A 17,412-nucleotide genomic window follows, 5' to 3' on the forward strand; every position below is an offset into this window, starting at 1 on the left:
TGGGGAGACCATTTCCCCCCAATGGTGGGCAAGGCATGGGGAGACCATTTCCCCCCAATGGTGGGCAAGGCATGGGGAGACCATTTACCCCCAATGGTGGGCAAGGCATGGGGAGACCATTTACCCCCAATGGTGGGCAAGGCATGGGCAGACCATTTCCCCCCAATGGTGGGCAAGGCATGGGCAGACCATTTCCCCCCAATGGTGGGCAAGGCATGGGCAGACCATTTCCCCCTGGACCAGGAGAGGGCAGACCATTTCCCCCTGGACCAGGAGAGGACAGACCATTTCCCCCTGGACCAGGAGAGGACAGACCATTTCCCCCTGGACCAGGAGATGGCAGACCATTTCCCCCTGGACCAGGAGAGGGCAGACCATTTCCCCCTGGACCAGGAGATGGCAGACCATTTCCCCCTGGACCAGGAGATGGCAGACCATTTCCCCCTGGACCAGGAGAGGACAGACCATTTCCCCCTGGACCAGGAGATGACAGACCATTTCCCCCTGGACCAGGAGATGGCAGACCATTTCCCCCTGGACCAGGAGAGGGCAGACCATTTCCCCCTGGACCAGGAGAGGGCAGACCATTTCCCCCTGGACCAGGAGAGGGCATACCATTTCCCCCTGGACCAGGAGAGGACAGACCATTTCCCCCTGGACCAGGAGAGGGCAGACCATTTCCCCCTGGACCAGGAGAAGACAGACCATGTTCCGATGAACCTGGACAGACTAGACCACTCCCCCCCGGACCAGGAGAAGACAGACTATTTCCCCCAAATGGTGGACCAGGAGAAGACAGACCATTTCCCCCAAATGGTGGACCAGGAGAAGACAGACCATTTCCTCCAAATGGTGGACCAGACTTTGACTTTATGGTAATATGAAGCAAACCATACATTTCCAGGACTGCTATTCACTGTCCCAAGAATTCATAGTGTGACTATTTTTAAAGCACAATGGTGTTATGTCGTCGTCCCCCCCCCCCCCCCCCTATAGCCATAGTGGATGGGCCTTTATATAATATATAGGCAAGGCCTGGCAGCCCAATATGGGTTATATTGTGTGTTTGTTCACCATATAATAACTAAAATAAATTTTTTGTGCATTTTTCCCACCTTAGCCTGGAGGACCTCCAGATCGGGGTAACGGGGTATGTTCTGTTCATCATCCCTATGCCTCTTTTAAATTGTGTGTTAGGCAGTTGACTTTTAGGTCAGACTTGAAACCAAGGTTTGAACATTTGTATTGTAATTTTGTATTTTTACTTTAGTGTTTATAGTGTCCGTTTTATTTGTCAGAGATTCAGAAAGTTTAAAAATATCTATTATGTAAAACAAAAAAAACTCAAAGTCATACTATTTAAAGAAATGTAGGCCTATTCACAGTTTAAACTGGCAACACTAAATCTAATGGTAGATTTAATATCCAGCCAAAATTACAGGCTCACATTTGATTGCTTTTTTGTTTTAGTTTTTTGAAGACCCACCCTTTTTTTTCTCCTCACTTTTTTCACCTTTTGTTATTTTGTTAGTTTTAGTACCTTGCTTCAAACATAATTCTTAAATGTTATCTGTTGTTCAATTTTTGTTTTGAAAATGATATGAATTGTTATGTTTAATTTAGGGTTATTCAAAAATAATTCAAAATGGCATGAGATGAGCCTATACTTAATGAAATTGATGATCCATAATACATTCTGAAAAGTAAACGCAAGGTGAATGTGTCCATGCTGCAGGATGGGCCTGGTCAGGGCCGTGGTCCTGGAGGAAGGTTCATGCCTGATGGGCCTGGTCAGGGCCGTGGTCCTGGAGGAAGGTTCATGCCTGATGGGCCTGGTCAGGGCCGTGGTCCTGGAGGAAGGTTCATGCCTGATGGGCCTGGTCAGGGCCGTGGTCCTGGAGGAAGGTCCGGGGGACGTGGGGGTCCACCAAGAGGAGGGAGACTCGGTGGCAGGGTAAGATGTCCTCACTCCTCAGTCCTTCATTTATCCATTTATCGGAGTCTACAAATGTCCATTTGTAGAGTTAAATTAAACCTGGGGGACTTTGAGGAGTAAAATGGCAACAGAAAGCTAATTAACTGGGTCTTGCCAAATTCTTCAGCCTGCTCGATTTCCTCTGGCACCCCCTGATGGAGAGGATGCAGCTCTGTTTGATGGCATCTTCTTTGGAGGGAAGCCAATGCACCCTGAGATGGTGGTAAGCTGCTGAAATGATGGCATTCACGGTCAAATATATTGCTTATTTTGAATTTAAATAAAAGCATTATTTATTATATTGTTACAGGACAACATTGAGTTCATCCCTATATTCAAGGTATAGACTACTTTACATAAGTTCCGCAAAACATGCATGGTGACTGACTGTTGGTGAGTGGTGACAATTAAACAAAAAGTCTGATTGTTATATGATGGGATTGCTTTTCAGGCGGACAATGTGACATTTCAGGTAAAATCATGAAACAGTTATCTAGTTATATAACATGGCAGTAGGTCCTACAGTGATATCAGTAATTACAAAAAGAAAACATATTCAAACATATTCAACATATTCAACAAACTGACTTTCCTCCATAGAATGTTACTGGTCTACCGCTGAAAGAGGTAGGCCTATATGAAGATTATATACATTATTATTTTATTAATTGTATAATTATGCTGTGTAAACCACATTCAGATGTGAAGGTTTATGTCTGTAATGCATTTTACAGGGTGAGAATATATTTCTGCTGCCAAAGGTAAGCAACGCATTGGAGCATGCAATACTGTAATATCAGTCACAGCTGCTGTACGCCTATACTGTGGCAACAGACTATCTACAGTACACCATCATTAACTTGTAATCCTTTAATATCAGGCTAGAGGTGGACCACCTCCACCAAAGGTCAGTAAACAACCTCCGCCCTGCTTGCCTCATTAATTGCAGCGATTACATTACACGCTGCTTGCCTCATTGCAGCCATTACATACACTCAGCATCGTGTCACCCAGTGGTGGAAAGTACATTTACTTAAGTACTGTACTTTAGTACATTTTTTAGGTATTTGTACTTTACTTGAGCATTACACAATTTCCAATAGTTCATCTCAGAGGCAAATATTGTACTTTTACTCCACTACATTTATTTGAAAACTTTAATTACTATAGTTACTTTGATTATTATTACAAAACATACCGTACATTAGCCACTTCAGCCATAGAGTGTCGAGGCCCGCCCACTTTCAGAACGACGAGGGCCCAGGAAATCATTCCCCATTAATTTTCCCCCATAGACATTTCAAAAAATATTTATTTAAAGACATTTATGCCGCGGACAAAGCCAACTCTTTAGTAAGAAGAAAAACAAAACAAAAGTGTTGTAGCCTGTCTTTTTTCTTCTTTCTAATTATTTGATCGTCCCAAAACATTGTGTTTATTGTCATGATTTGTCACAACAAGAGTTGTCTTTGTCCGCTGCGTAAACGTCTTTAAATAAATACTTTTTGAAAAGCATATGGGGGAAATGAATAGGGAATTATTTCCTGGGCCCCTGTCAGGGGTGGGACTGCGACGCTCTATACATTTTGGCCTTTTGAAAATAGCCGATCTACAAGCTCACAATGCGTCGCATCATGACGCATTGTGAGCTTGTAGATATTCTATTTTCAAAAGAATTGTATACATTTGAAAACTTGAAATGGGACATTATACATAGCCTACTTATGCGTACTTTCTATACTTTTGGTACTTTAAGTACATTTTGATTCCAATACTTTTATACTTTTACTCAAGTACATATTTAATTCCTTGACTTTTACTTGTAATGGAATAGTTCTAAATTGCAGTATTGATACTTTTACTGACAATTGAGTAGTTTTTCCACCACTGGTGTCACCGACCAGATGCTACAGTGGTTTAATTTCTGTTTAATGTCTTTGTATATTTCTGCAGGGAGCTAGACCAAATGGACCTCAGGCAATGGTACGTGATCATATTCATCAAATATACATTTGACAAAAAAATTTGTTAGCAAATTAAAAATATATATTTTTCTCTTTACGTGTGATAGTTTGGCGCTTATGGACCACAGGTAACCCTAAAATTTGCTTTGATTTTGCAACTCATGGTATATGTTAAATATATACAGTACACTCTTTATTTATTTTTTATATAAAAGAGTGAATTTCCTTATTCAATTTTAGCCCTATTTGAAGCTCATCTACAACCCCACAGCCACGGTAATGCCTTATACTGTATGTGTATGTAGATCGTGATAGTTTTACATTTTCACATTCTTTTTGTTCTCACATTTTAATTATATAGAGCATATTTATCTCTTTCCTCTTATAGAATAAAATCTCCTTTGAATATGGAATCTTCCATGCTGTAAGTAAACAATGTGTGTGTGTGTGTGTGTGTGTGTGTGTGTGTGTGTGTGTGTGTGTGTGTGTGTGTGTGCGCGTGTTTGTGTGCGTGCGTGCGTGCACGTGCAGAATGTTCCTTCTTATTAAAAATAAAAATATATTTTTTCTCTCTATCTTTTGTCCAAAGCTGCCAGTTGGTAAGTGTACAAATCTACAATGTATGAGTTTGTAGAAGCTTTAGCCACTAACAATACTGTGGCACTGGTGAGTCATCTGAATTGCGTACTTACATCACTATGACCGTTTTCTGTTCAGGCTAAACCTCACAGAGTTTCAAAAAGCAACTATTCAGCTGACTTAGCCTATTCACGGTAAGGACAGAATTGTCTGAGTAAATTATGATTTTCAATTATGTCATTTGTCATGTCAGCTCAATTATATTTTTTGTTTCCACATTTTTAGGAACAAGACACAACAACAGAACTCAATTCTCAGCGCAAAATTACCCCTTTCTTTCTTTCTTTAAAGACATTGTAAATTTAACTAGGTCTCATTTTACTGTAATATTATTGTGCAAAATCAAATAAAACTCTTGACACATTCAATTTGACAAAATTCTCTTTATTAGGCAACCGGTACAACAGAAGAGCAGATTCCTGTAAAATACATTAGGTTGTTTAGTTAAATGGATAAGCATGGACTCAAGAATATTGTACAAAACAATTAAATGGCTCTTACACCTATAATCACCTTGTTTATATTTCCCAGATGAGATCTATGGCTCAAACAGGAAGGGGAAGTTGGGACGACCCTGCATGGGGAAAGATGGTCAATTCATAAGCACTTTGTTGTTGGCGTGTTTGTACTTTAGTTCATGTAAAAATGGAGTTGAAAGGGTGTTGCATTGGTTCTCAAAGTGGGGCCAGGAACCCTCAGGGGTCCTTTAGGCTGGGGGTTGCAAGGGGTCCCCAGCAAAATTAGCTAATTTAGCATAGGTTTAACAACCACTTTAACACAATTTTATAGTCAGGCTATTCGAAAATATCTGTGCGCTTGTAGATCGGCTATTTTTTTTTTATCCCACGATTTTGTAACCCAGTTTTTCTTTTCACCCAGTGCCAATTATCTAATGTAATCCTGGGCGCTACACTTCCTCTGCCAACCTGGGGGGGCAGCGGACTGACCTCATGCCTCCTTCTATGCATGAGGAGTCCAAGCTGCTTCTTTTCACCTGACAGAGGGGAATTTCCCCGGCCGGACATGGCGTGTGGAAGGGACACGTTATTTCGACCAGTTCCTTTCCCCTCCATCAGGCGCTCCAGCTGGCCAGGGGGAGGTAGTTTTAGAGACCAGGATTACGGCATGTTTTTGTGAGGGTATCTACCCTAGGGGACACGGGGAGAACATGCAAACTCCACACAGAAAGGCCCTATCGCCAACCCCCGCCTCGGGTATGGGCACTGATGATGCGGAGGAGGGAACACGCCGCCAGTGCCCACAGCGTCCCCAGCGGGAATCGAACCCAGGACCTTCTAGCTGTGAGGCGACAGCACTACCAACTGTGCCACCATGCCCCTAGATCGGCTATTTTTAACCCATTTAGACCTGAGGCCGATTAAAAAAAAAAAAGAAATGCCTTCTACATCCTGACCTGAGTTTTCTGGAAAAACATCAAATATGTATTAAAAAGGAAGAAAAAAAATGATTGAAAGGTATTATTTAATGTACATATAGTGGTTCCCGGTCAGGAATGGTCGAAAGTCTTGAGATATTGAATCATCTTGATTTGGAATCATTTTGAAAGAAAAAACATGTATCTTCTCTTATGGGGTCTATACGACAGTAACGACCTTCTGATGAGGATCTGTGGCCAGATATATATTTATTTGAAAAGGTTTGAGAACCATTGATAAGTATACCTCATCAACTCCAGGACCAGATGCATCACCACGGGGATCAGGGAGAGTTGTAGACGTCTCTTTTGTCAGTGATGGTCTTGTCTGGCACATGCAGAAACAGAAAACCCGGGATTTTATAAACAATACATAAGCTATAGGCTAGGTCCAGTTATACTTGTCTAGACCACGTGGTTCTCAAAGTCCAGGGACTCTCATGGTTGCTAGAGGGGTTACAAATGGACCTTTACAGATCTGTAACTCTGAAAAGAACCATGGGTCTACTAATATTGTGTGATATTATGAAAAGATAATGATTTGTACTCACTCCTCTAGGCTGTAGAGCCTGGAAAAACAAGAATAAATGCATTTTAAAATGTGTTAAAAAAGTGCCACCAATGTACCAACAATTAGGCTAGGCTACACACAGGGACTGAGGTGACCTTTAAGGTTTTTCTTATTCTGACGTTATACTACATTCTCACCTGCAGAGGGAGCTGTGGCCTCATGGTGGTCCTCTCTACCAGGTTGAGTTGGGGTGGGAATGTGTTGGGCTGGAACGTGTTGGGCTGGAATGTGTTGGGCTGGAACGTGTTGGGCTGGAATGTGTTGGGCTGGAACGTGTTGGGCTGGAACGCATTGGGCTGGATCACCTGACGGTTGTTGTTGTTTGGCTGCTGCCGTGCCACATTCCTCTGCTGGGGGTAACCATATGGCGGCAGGAAATAGGGGTAGCCCTGTATGGAGCATGGCAAACCAAGGTTGAATTTGTGGTAAGTATCTGAATGCAGGCGTCTGCATGACAGTGTAATCAATAATTATGTTTGTAGTGACTTTACAACACCTGCATTCGAGGCTGCTGTGGGTATCCATAAGGATACTGGTAAGGTCCTCCCTGAAAGATATTTAATCATATTATAAAGAGAAAGTACACAACATTTGCCCTTTAACCCTGGGCATTCCTATTTTGGGCAAGTCATTGAAGGCAAACACTGTATTATAATAATAGTGTGTGGTTGCCTGTCTCTATAGGAAACCACACTATTATAGGCAACAGTTGACAAGAGGGCAAAGCACACAAGCCTTAGGAAGATTTCCGAATCACTGGCCAATCAGAGGGCAGAAGAGAGAGGTTTTGCACAAATTAAACGTTTTCAAACAATTTTCAGTCTATATTCAATAGTCTGCTTGCTTATAGGCAACCACACTAATAATAATAATTAGTCTAGGACTATATCATTCATGCTTGTGTCACGCGGCGAAAACAGCCAGTCTACAAGATCACATTGCATCACAATGTGACATACATTGTAAGCTTGTAGATCAGCAATTTTGCGGTGCAAATCAGTCTTAGCTGGTTACCGCAAAGTGTGTAAAGTCGTAAACACTTTATTTTTCTAATGCAAGAATCACTTGAATAATCAGTTGAATGATTTGATCTATAATCTGCATTACATGCATCTTACCTGTGGGTTTTGTACCTGCTGTTGGACAGTGTTGGGGTCCTGTGGCCCAAATTGCTCCTGGCCATTGGGGAAAAGGACAGTTCCCTGATTGGGGAACTGGAACTGATTGGGGTTAAATGGGTTCATCATTTGAGGATTAAAGTTCACCAACTGGGGATTGAGTAGCTGCATATCAGGCTGTTGCAGCTGCACAAACTGGGGGATTCCCTAAGAAAGAAATATTTGTATTATTATTATTATTATTATTAGTAGTAGTAGTAGTAGTAGTACAAAAGATGTCAAACATATGTTTAAAATGGTTTGTTTCAGTTCTGGGCTTTTTAAACAGACCTGTGTTTGTCCAAGTGTTGCCAGAGTTAGTCGGTTCAATCCTAGGAGCTATAAGCACATAGAAACAGGAAGGGTCACATTTCAAAGTTAACAATTAGTAGTAGTAATAGTACTAGAACTATCCTTGATCATAAATTAGTGTCCACTGTCCAGAAAACATAAGTTGCATGTGAGACTTTTACCTCATTGCTGTTACTTGCAAGCTGCACAATCTGCACCTATGAAAGCATCGCCAAATAAATTAATGTTTCTCATTTTAGAAGCGATTCAGTATAGCAACATTATTCGCCAAAAAATTATAAACTTTCAACAAAATAAGAGTTGTTGCGATGAGCAACACTGTCCTCCAACAAAGTATAAATGAGGCTTTTCAAGCTGATGTGGAGACTTAACTTACAGGAATGGAGAAGCTTGTACCAAAAATAAACACCAAAGCAAGGACTGACTGCAGCTTCATGATCTATAGCACGAGAAGAACAAAACCAAAAGTTGTTGATAAAAAAACTATTAATTTGTTTCACCCTTCATATAGAATGTCACATTACCTCTGTCTAATAGAGAAAAATGTGTAATAGGCTATCTCCCTCTGTATCACCTTACCTTATTCTGGTTTGTTTCAGTGTGCCTTTCCTGTGCACTGTGTCGATAACCCTTTTAAATTCTCCCATTTTGAGCTGTTATACTCCACCACCAATCCATGCAGACAGTGTGTGGTCAATGTGACACACATCATTCCACATTGCATCAGTCTCAGCAGACTCAGACAGCCATGACACAAGATGTGCAGATGTGTTATTAAGAGTAAGTCATGTCTCTAAATGTCATGACATAGCATCATGCCCTGAAACTAATGCACAGTATCATGTCTGTAAATTGAATTAAATGTTATATTCTGTTTGTCTCCTATATGCACAGTGCCGTTATAAAAACAGTTGCTTTGACTGTTTATATTAGCTTTATATTAGCTTTCACATTGTCTCTTTACTGGGCCAGGATACAAGAATCTTTAGTTTACCATGCATTGCACAACACATTGTGCTGTTGATATAGTCTCTTATACTAAGTTTGTGTTGAATTGTAGCACCGTGTAATAACAACACACCAAGGAGGATGCACAAGCATGTTGTCAGACGAACCTGTCATAACTTGACATCATGTTTAGATTGCTGCTGATGTCTGGCCGGTTTTGATTTATGTTTATGATATACAGCAAAGAAAGTGACAAGGCCATAGAGATTTGTGCAAAAAATATGTAGCCTTTCTCTTATTTTTGTTTATTGAATTTTCACAGAAGCATCCAATATCAAAAGTTGGTACTATACCAATACTTTAAATAGCTTCCTCCACTGTAAACCATCAAATAAAAATGTTCTGTTGAAATATGAAGCCTTTCTCTGAGTGTGTGTGTGTGTGTGTGTGTGTGTGTGTGTGTGTGTGTGTGTGTGTGTGTGTGTGTGTGTGTGTGTGTGTGTGTGTGTGCGTGCGTGCGTGCGTGCGTGCGTGCGTGCGTGCGTGCGTGCGTGCGTGCGTGCGTGCATGCGTGTGTGTGTGTGTGTGTGTGTGTGTGTGTGCACGCTCGCGTGTGTGTGTATGTATGTATGTATGTATGTGTGCATCTGTGAGTTGTTGTGGTTGTTGTTGTTTTTTTTTTTAAAGCTACACATTGTGTCAGTAAACAAACACCTGTGACAACACTGAATAGACTAGCCACAACTGCCATTAGAAGGAGAGATTTACTGTATGTTGAACTTCTGGCCAGACTTCAGTCTGCATGCTTATTCATTTTTACATTTGAATCCTAGATGGCAGCAGAGCTCTGACATAGAGTTCAATATTTGACTTTTTCTCTTTTGTTGTGTTGGACTTGGCTTTGAAGGAACATCTGACATCAAACAACTCCTTTAATATTGTGTAGAAAGCATTTTATTGTAAAGAAATAAGATCATGCAATGACTCATCTCTAGGACCTATGAAGTCTTACAGAAATGTTAACAAAGAGCAGCAGTCGGATTTCACAAAGTTTCAATAGCCGTCATTACATGTACAATTATGCTAGTATGGAAAGAGATTGGCCTGTACTAAATTGATTTTAATTATCTGCGTGATGACTGCTACCACCACCAGTACAAGGAGTAGTTGTGGGCATTTCAGTCGGAACTGGAATCTGAGGGATTAAAGAAAGAGGTCATAATGGTCATGACATTTGCATACTGTAAAACATTCAGAAAAAAAGTGTATTTTATTTGAAAATTAGACAATATTACCTGAGTATCCACAGTGGTCTTGGCGGGTTTTGCCTGTTTCATTACTTCACGCTGGAAATGAGAATAATAATTTATAATAATATTATTTATTATTAGTGTAATATTATGTACATAATTAGTCTAGTCATGATTGTAGTTTCGAGTCACAGATAAAGACCACACACACACACACACACACACACACACACACACACACACACACGTATAGTACGTAACTGTGTCCTGTTTATGAACATGTGTTTTGTGTTTTTGATAGGCCGACTGTACCTTGAATCGTTTCATGGGGTCAAACTGACCAGGCTGTTGCATTCCACCGGGTCCTCCCTAATCATCAAAGGGTGTAGAGTAAGTAAGTAAGTTCATGTCAATACTATGCTTCAATTTTGCATTACAAATTGGTTTCCTAATGGAGTGCAGAGTGGATGCAGATTGGGTGTACTTTAGGCGTGCTATATGTTATCCTGCTGGTTGACCTGTATTATAATATATAACACCTTTTCTTGGTGTAAAACACCTACCTGTGTTATTAGCTACAAGATATATTATTACACAAAATTCTATTAAAAATAACAACATTGTGGACCATTACCATGTATTGCTGTGGGTAGGGATTCATTCCACCCCCTGCTTGCATGTATGCGAACTGTCCAAAAAACAAATAGAACAGAACAAATAGTATGTTTATGTCTGGTATTCAAATCCGTGAAAGAATATTAAATGTGTTGTTTTGTTTAAAAAGTCATACTAACAGGATTGCCTTGTGGGGCCTGTGCAGCGGGTTGAGGAGCCATGACATACATAGGGTATTGTTGAGGATACTTTGCAAGGGAGAGAGAGTACAACATTATTCTCCATGTAATTCCATGTCTCCATTAGCACTTATAGCAGCGTTATACCAAGTATACTATGCACAAAAATGAATTTCACCCACTTCTTTACCTGTAAAACTGTGACGTGACAATAAAGCTGATTCTGATTCTGATTCAATGTGTTGCGATTTGAGCTTATACATGTGCATGCTATTTGACATATAGGTGTCCCAAAATAGGGACGCAAGTTTGAAAGTGCACTAAGTGGAGCTCAAACATGAGGATTTGACTGACTAACCGGAGCAAACTGGGGTGCCGCCATGGCCCCCATTCCCCCCATTCCCCCCATGCCTCCACCACCACGCATGGCACGAGCGTTCCCCATGCCGCCTCCCATTGGGTTGCCTCCTCCATTTTGCTGTGCTTGCATAGCGGCCAACATTCTCGCTGCCTGTTCCAAAAAGAAAAATAAGGGATGTTTTGCATTCACCATAGAACTGTTTAGTTCTTCATTTTTCCTTCTTAAATATTTGAGACTCATTTGAGAATCAATGCAGTTATTGATATTATTATAATTATTATTAATAATTATTTCTCACCTTGCCAGCATTGACCTAAATACATAAGAGTTGAAAATAATTAGTTACAGAGACAAATTTCACACTTACAACTTACAACCTAGACTGAAATACTTTCTATATAAATATTTGCTAAAAGAAGAGCTGTCTATTTTACCTTTACCTTTGGTTTGATACAATGACAAAATTGACTGAATCGTGTACTCACATAAACAATAGTGGATAGAAATGTTGTGAGGAGAAGGAGCTTCATTTTGACGTTTGAAATCTGCCAAAATAAAAACCATTGGTTTGACACCAAGTGTAATTTCATTTGTTAAAACCAAAAACACCAATTATATGAAAGATACCTATTGCATTACTTGATAAAGTTGTGATGTGCAATTACACAGAGAGACACAATAGTTCCATACCTTAGAAATATTATGATGTTCTTGCTTCGGGTGATTTTTGACGAGAATGACCTCCGAAATTAGAACACCTTTTATTGGACCTAGAGATTATCAGGAGCCAATTAGAGACACGATTTAAGCCCACACGCTATATTTGTCACCTACAGTATATGTCATGGTAGGTTCTCTTTTCATGGAGATATACAAAGAAATATAGTAGAATGTGTTGCAGGTGTTAGGTGACTCCATCTCTCATTCAACCATCTTGCATTGTTCCATGATATTGCTGGGTGAAACCACAAACAATAACAAAATGATTCAGTGACTTGTCAAAAGGTTTCTCAAAGGTTTTTCTTTAGGAAACACCTAAAGAGGACTGTGGTTGATGAGAGTATCAGGAGGTGCTTTTGTTTCCCAACATTGAAACTTCAAATGCAGGCCCATGCATGCATCATTTTCTTACCTTATAATTAACCATTTGAACCCCAGCGTCCCTATGGGAATGTTAGAAAGGGCGAATGTCCGTTAAAACAGCCGGTCTACAAGCTCACACAGAGTGTGTCGCGTTGCGCTGAATGCGTTGCAAGCTTGTATGTAGATCTGCTATTTTCGGTAAAGAGATTTGGTGTAGAGGGAAATAATGAGCAGACCTACTGTGGTAGACTCCTGGGGACCCCGGCCCCCGGTTGACAAAGATATTAAGTGGTTAATGGCAAAGGTTAATGCGGTTAATGTTTAGATTATTAGAACCTGATCAAGTATTTCCTCAGGACAGTGGAAATCTAAATATCCATTTCTGAATTCCAACATCCCCATACTTACCTTTGATTCCATTATGGCAGTATCATGTATAAGAGACTTAATTGAATATAGTAACACTACTATGACTTGAGGTAACTCTTTTCATGTACTGTAGGTATATTAGGATTACAGATTTGAATGAACACTGTAGCATTTAACTCAAGAAGTTATGACGTCCCCATTTCCTTTTGTTCCAGAAAATTGAACTAGGTCTTGCTTACACAATATTCAAACATAGCAAATTTCCAACAATAACTATAAGCAAAAAGAACAAAACCCACTTTCAGCCTGTAAAAGTTTATTTTTTTACTAATAATTATGCTGAAACAAAATGCCGTCCTCGTGACATAGAACATATTCTCAAGAAATGAGTGTAGCCATTACATATCCCCTGTGTGGTTGTCTGGGTATGGCGTCACGTGTTAGAACAGCTTTGTGTTGCTGACAGAGCACCCACAGCATCCCAGGTAAACACCCTCTGTGGAAGTCTGGGACTTTACATTAATTATACCTTGCCAGGTGGTTGAGGTGGTTTCAGACTCATAGTCTTCCTGTTTGCAGTCTCATGTCGTGACAAATGACTTTCCTGATAACTCTCTCTAAATAGAACTGCTGTGTTCTGGAATTGTATATTGTTTTGGTTTTGTTTACTTTTTGGATGGTTTTTTAAATATTTTATTTTGTGGTCATATGGGTGGTGAGCCCCTCAAAGCGCCCCTCAAAAATAACAACGACGTACTGTAGGCTACTTGCAAATTGCTGTCTGTGTGTTAGCTGTGTTTGGCAATACAAAATATACAGTAGGAAAGTAGGAAGTTTCCATTTGTCTTGGAAACAGCTTCCATTTGTCTCTCTGAATATTAATATATTTTTGAGGGGCGCCAGCCCCTCCTATATGTCCAGCTTTGAGGGTCTGTGTAAACACAAACATTGAAGACAAAAGTGTGAAACTGAAAACACAAACATTGAAGACAAAAGTGAGGACGCAAATTGTGACTGGCCAGAATGAGCCATACATATGATGATAAGAGCCTCACTTCAATAGACCGGTATAACACATTTGTAATCAGGGCAGTTTGGTGCATCAAACTGCACTGCAATACATACAATGATTATGTCACACTTGTAACATTACATCATCGTACCAAGCCTCTCCAACCACATTTAAAACTATAATTTCTATACAGGCAGGCAAATCATGGACCGCAAACCAATAAGCTGGCACCAATGTGATATTTTAAGAAATTGCAACCATTGAAAATTAAATTCAAACAGTTTTTTAAATGTTTTATATAATCATGTTTCAACTGTTTTCTGAATGACTTAGATGTCAGAGCTCCGGTAAAGCTACTACACAATCTTTCATCAATGGTGATTGTCTTTTAAGGTACCAGCTAGATCTCCTTTGGTCAGACTTAATTACTTTACGGGAAAGGTGGGAAAACTACCCACTGAACTACCCACTAAAGATTGATGGCAAGTTTTAATAGGGGGTTAAAATTCCGGCAGTGCTCACATGAATTTATTATGACATAGATATCATTATTTTTAGTTCTTAGTTGTTCTATTTTTTGTGACTCATAGGAATAGACTATGTGACAACCGGGAATAGTCTGGTGACCACCTGAGAGATGGTTGACAGCCGGAATGTAGACGGCTCCCGGGTGAGCAGTTTGGGTTAGCACCCCAGCATGTGTCCGCCTTGAGGAAGAAGCCCAAAAAAAAACACGTGAGGCCTTTAGGAGGGCCATTCAAGTCGCAAGTGGAGCCTGCGGCACCACCGTTTCCCTGCCGGTGTAGCCTGCAGAATCCACCGCTCCCGAATGAAGTGTCTGATCCTGGGAATCTGGTGCAATGCACAGGTCCTGGCTACATCTGGTGAGAGCAGGAGTGGACCTGGTGAGGCATAGGCACCAGGCCCGGCCAGGAGTCAACCCACAGTGCCTAGTCCCTCCACGCGCCGGATGGCCTGCCCGGTACCCACCCAGTACAGGACGGCCCGCCCAGTACCGGCAGAGTAGTTCTGGAGCAGCGGATTGTGTGTCCCTGGTTTTTCCCTAATGGGACTGATTGAGGGTAGCTACTGGGACGGACGTAAGTCGGGACTTGATCACCCCGGCTGGGTCACCCGAGTGAGGGGTATGATGTTGAGAGACCCGAAACCCAGAGGACCTTGGGATACATCACTGAGGATACGTCCCAGTTGCATCAATGCAATGTTTTTTTTTCATGTCATGTTGTCTTATAGCTCATGTGTATTTAATTCTAGTTATAATGCTTTTCCCCTGTGTCTTAAACTCTTCATTGTACACTTTATTATTATTATCATTAGTTTAAACCTCCTTCGGACAGGTTTTGAAAATTGGGATGTATGCTATAATATTTATCTGTTTTGTCCAATATACTGTATGTCATAGCATGTCAAATAACTAACTGACTTATATATCACAAGAGCCTTCCTCTGTCTCTCTCTCTCTCTCTCTCTCTCTCTCTCTCTCTCAATTCAATTCAATTCAATTCAATTCAATTCAATTCAATTCAACAGGCTTTATTGGCATGACATTTTACAAGTGTTGCCAAAGCACAATCACAGATATGACAAACAATATGATATGTGAATGAATTTTCATGTCTTACACCAAAAACACAAATAAAAAAAATCACATTAATTTCCTGAACACAGAAACTACACAAAATGTAAGAAAATATTTGGTTAACACCCCCAAAACAGAAATAAATTATAAATACACATCACATATGTTTTCTTTGTCCGTTTGTCCCACAGCATGCTGAATAATGATGACAGGGATGTTAGGGAGCTGGCTAGATCTTCCCTATTCCTCGATTTGAGGAGACGCAAGGTCCATTTAGCCAGGGAGTCAGAGCCCCACTTTCTTGGGTTCAAAAGGAATCCCAGTGGGAAACTGGACACTCGCACTCTGACTCTGAGGGTTTCTGAGGATATTATAACATAACTGACTGCCTCACCTTTGTTAGAGCAACAGTGACCTACAGTGGACACACTCACCTTGACACCTAGGTGGACCCTGTTGAATATGTTCCAACATCGGCAACAACACTGGACTGGACTTAAACTCCAGGGGAAACTTGCTTGTCTTCCCCAATTGCTGACCACTCTGTTTCCCATTCATTTCTAAGGAACACAGCTCTCAATGAGGACAGTATCACCTTTACAGTATAACCTTTACACAAGCCAGGTTACAGATCCTTCCCGCCAGACTCAACCTTTCCCTCTCGTTTCCTTCCCTCCACCCATGTACCTCATTGTTTTCATCACACCACAGGGCCTGTTAAGTTGTTACAGAAACCATGTAACATATTCTGAATGGCTGCTATGCCTGGCCCTACAGGCTTTACATAGCACGCCATGACAGAATAGTTGATCTCATAACAAAGGACATATCTAAACATTTTGTCTGTGAGAAATTGAGAATGTACAAACATTCCTGTGTCAAACCATTCAACTCTGTACTGAAAATCCTGAAATCTTTGCACATCTCTCTGCTAATACACCAGATGTTGTTGTTATTGTCAATGAAGGGAACAAATCCATTTCCATTCTTTGATTCTTGAAGTGGCCTGCACCTTTGATTCTACCTTATATAGGTGCAATCTACTTGTGCAATCTACGTGTGTTTATATTTGGCAGCCTATGTACATGGGTTGGTTACTTGGTTGTAAGAGGCTTCCAACTTCGCAATTGTTGGATCGACTGATCAAATCCTATACCTATATATGGCTCAGAATAGTTCTGAGAACCATAACTTTCTTTTAGTGTTGTTGCCTCTAGGCTATGGAATGCCCTAACCCAGCACATGCAGATGGATGGGGTAATAATAATATTAAGAATAACAACTCTGTTGTTGTTGTTGTTGTTATTATACCACTGGATTGTGTTTTGTGCAGCCATAAAGATAACAATTTCACAATGGACCAACAATACGTTTTATTCGTTTTATTTGTTGCAATTATACATTGACCCATGAAGGTCAAATTCAACTTTAAAACATGAACAACCAGTTATGGCATCAGATCAGGATGTAAGAGGGAGTCATGATGTATAACACACTTATTGACATGTTGTTTGAGAGCATTTTTAATAAGTGCTCATGATGATCTGTTCGGCTTCTCCTCCGGCTCCAGAACATTCCTCTTCCTTCTCTTCAGCAGTCGTCGTTGGTTTCCCAGAAGGCTGTGTTCTTCTGAGGCGCGGCGCACGTGAACGCTTGATTCGGACCCTCCGAGTGTCCTGCCCTGCCAGCTGCTGCTGGTTGCTCACTGCATTCAGTGGAATCAGCTGCACTTGTTGTCCAGAAAACAGAAACGGATTCTGAGGGCTTCCTATTGCATTTAGAAATGGATTCTGAGGGCTTCCTATTGCATTTAGAAATGGATTCTGAGGGCTTCCTATTGCATTTAGAAATGGATTCTGAGGGCTTCCTATTGCATTTGACTGCGGCAGAATGGTTATTAACCCACCGTTGGCGGAGTGACCCAATTGCAACGGTAACACTG

General features: G+C 40.8%; 3 protein-coding genes across 4 annotated transcripts; 1 reads left to right on the plus strand and 2 right to left on the minus strand.

The window, feature by feature from the left end:
* Positions 1 to 1,726: 1,726 nt before the first annotated feature.
* On the plus strand, positions 1,727 to 4,946 carry LOC310858340 (uncharacterized protein; the record flags this gene model as incomplete). Its single annotated transcript, XM_083764446.1, has 12 exons — positions 1,727 to 1,954; positions 2,103 to 2,198; positions 2,286 to 2,315; positions 2,427 to 2,447; positions 2,576 to 2,602; positions 2,710 to 2,736; positions 2,856 to 2,882; positions 3,929 to 3,958; positions 4,047 to 4,067; positions 4,180 to 4,215; positions 4,328 to 4,363; positions 4,657 to 4,946. The coding sequence occupies 12 exons, from the start codon at positions 1,727 to 1,729 to the stop codon at positions 4,714 to 4,716; spliced, it is 639 nt and encodes a 212-aa protein (XP_083620572.1). The 3' UTR covers positions 4,717 to 4,946.
* On the minus strand, positions 4,942 to 8,703 carry LOC310858997 (uncharacterized protein). Of its 2 annotated transcripts, none has more exons than XM_083765345.1 (11): positions 8,633 to 8,703; positions 8,430 to 8,492; positions 8,215 to 8,250; positions 8,033 to 8,080; positions 7,718 to 7,909; positions 7,081 to 7,131; positions 6,722 to 6,973; positions 6,565 to 6,582; positions 6,261 to 6,341; positions 5,092 to 5,152; positions 4,942 to 4,997 (listed from the first exon to the last, which is right to left on the minus strand). In XM_083765345.1, the coding sequence occupies exons 2-10, from the start codon at positions 8,487 to 8,489 to the stop codon at positions 5,117 to 5,119; spliced, it is 774 nt and encodes a 257-aa protein (XP_083621471.1). In that variant the 5' UTR covers positions 8,490 to 8,492; positions 8,633 to 8,703; the 3' UTR covers positions 4,942 to 4,997; positions 5,092 to 5,116. The 2 variants fall into 2 exon arrangements, with proteins under 2 accessions (XP_083621471.1, XP_083621470.1); XM_083765344.1 differs by having other exon boundaries at positions 7,703 to 7,909; positions 8,633 to 8,700.
* A 945-nt stretch (positions 8,704 to 9,648) lies between these two features.
* LOC310858852 (uncharacterized protein) lies at positions 9,649 to 12,146 on the minus strand. Its single transcript, XM_083765140.1, has 9 exons — positions 12,097 to 12,146; positions 11,892 to 11,951; positions 11,705 to 11,719; positions 11,404 to 11,556; positions 11,046 to 11,114; positions 10,886 to 10,939; positions 10,564 to 10,620; positions 10,297 to 10,347; positions 9,649 to 10,196 (listed from the first exon to the last, which is right to left on the minus strand). Exons 2-9 carry the CDS (start codon positions 11,934 to 11,936, stop codon positions 10,122 to 10,124), a joined length of 519 nt encoding a protein of 172 aa, XP_083621266.1. The 5' UTR covers positions 11,937 to 11,951; positions 12,097 to 12,146; the 3' UTR covers positions 9,649 to 10,121.
* Between the last annotated feature and the right edge of the window lie 5,266 nt (positions 12,147 to 17,412).

Source organism: Protomyctophum parallelum, assembly GCF_964188405.1.
Source record: "Protomyctophum parallelum genome assembly, chromosome: 5".
NCBI classification, from domain to species: domain Eukaryota; kingdom Metazoa; phylum Chordata; class Actinopteri; order Myctophiformes; family Myctophidae; genus Protomyctophum; species Protomyctophum parallelum.

Coding starts and splice junctions, on each gene's coding strand:
- LOC310858852 (XM_083765140.1), bottom strand. CDS start 11,936: ATGAAGCTCCTTCTCCTCACAACATTTCTATCCACTATTGTTTAT. Junction 11,115..11,403: donor CGGCACCCCAGTTTGCTCCG/GTTAGTCAGTCA, acceptor TCCCTTGCAAAG/TATCCTCAACAATACCCTAT. Junction 10,348..10,563: donor ACCCCATGAAACGATTCAAG/GTACAGTCGGCC, acceptor TCTCATTTCCAG/CGTGAAGTAATGAAACAGGC.
- LOC310858997 (XM_083765344.1), bottom strand. CDS start 8,489: ATGAAGCTGCAGTCAGTCCTTGCTTTGGTGTTTATTTTTGGTACAAGC. Junction 8,251..8,429: donor GTACAAGCTTCTCCATTCCT/GTAAGTTAAGTC, acceptor ATGCTTTCATAG/GTGCAGATTGTGCAGCTTGC. Junction 6,974..7,080: donor CACAGCAGCCTCGAATGCAG/GTGTTGTAAAGT, acceptor TGCTCCATACAG/GGCTACCCCTATTTCCTGCC.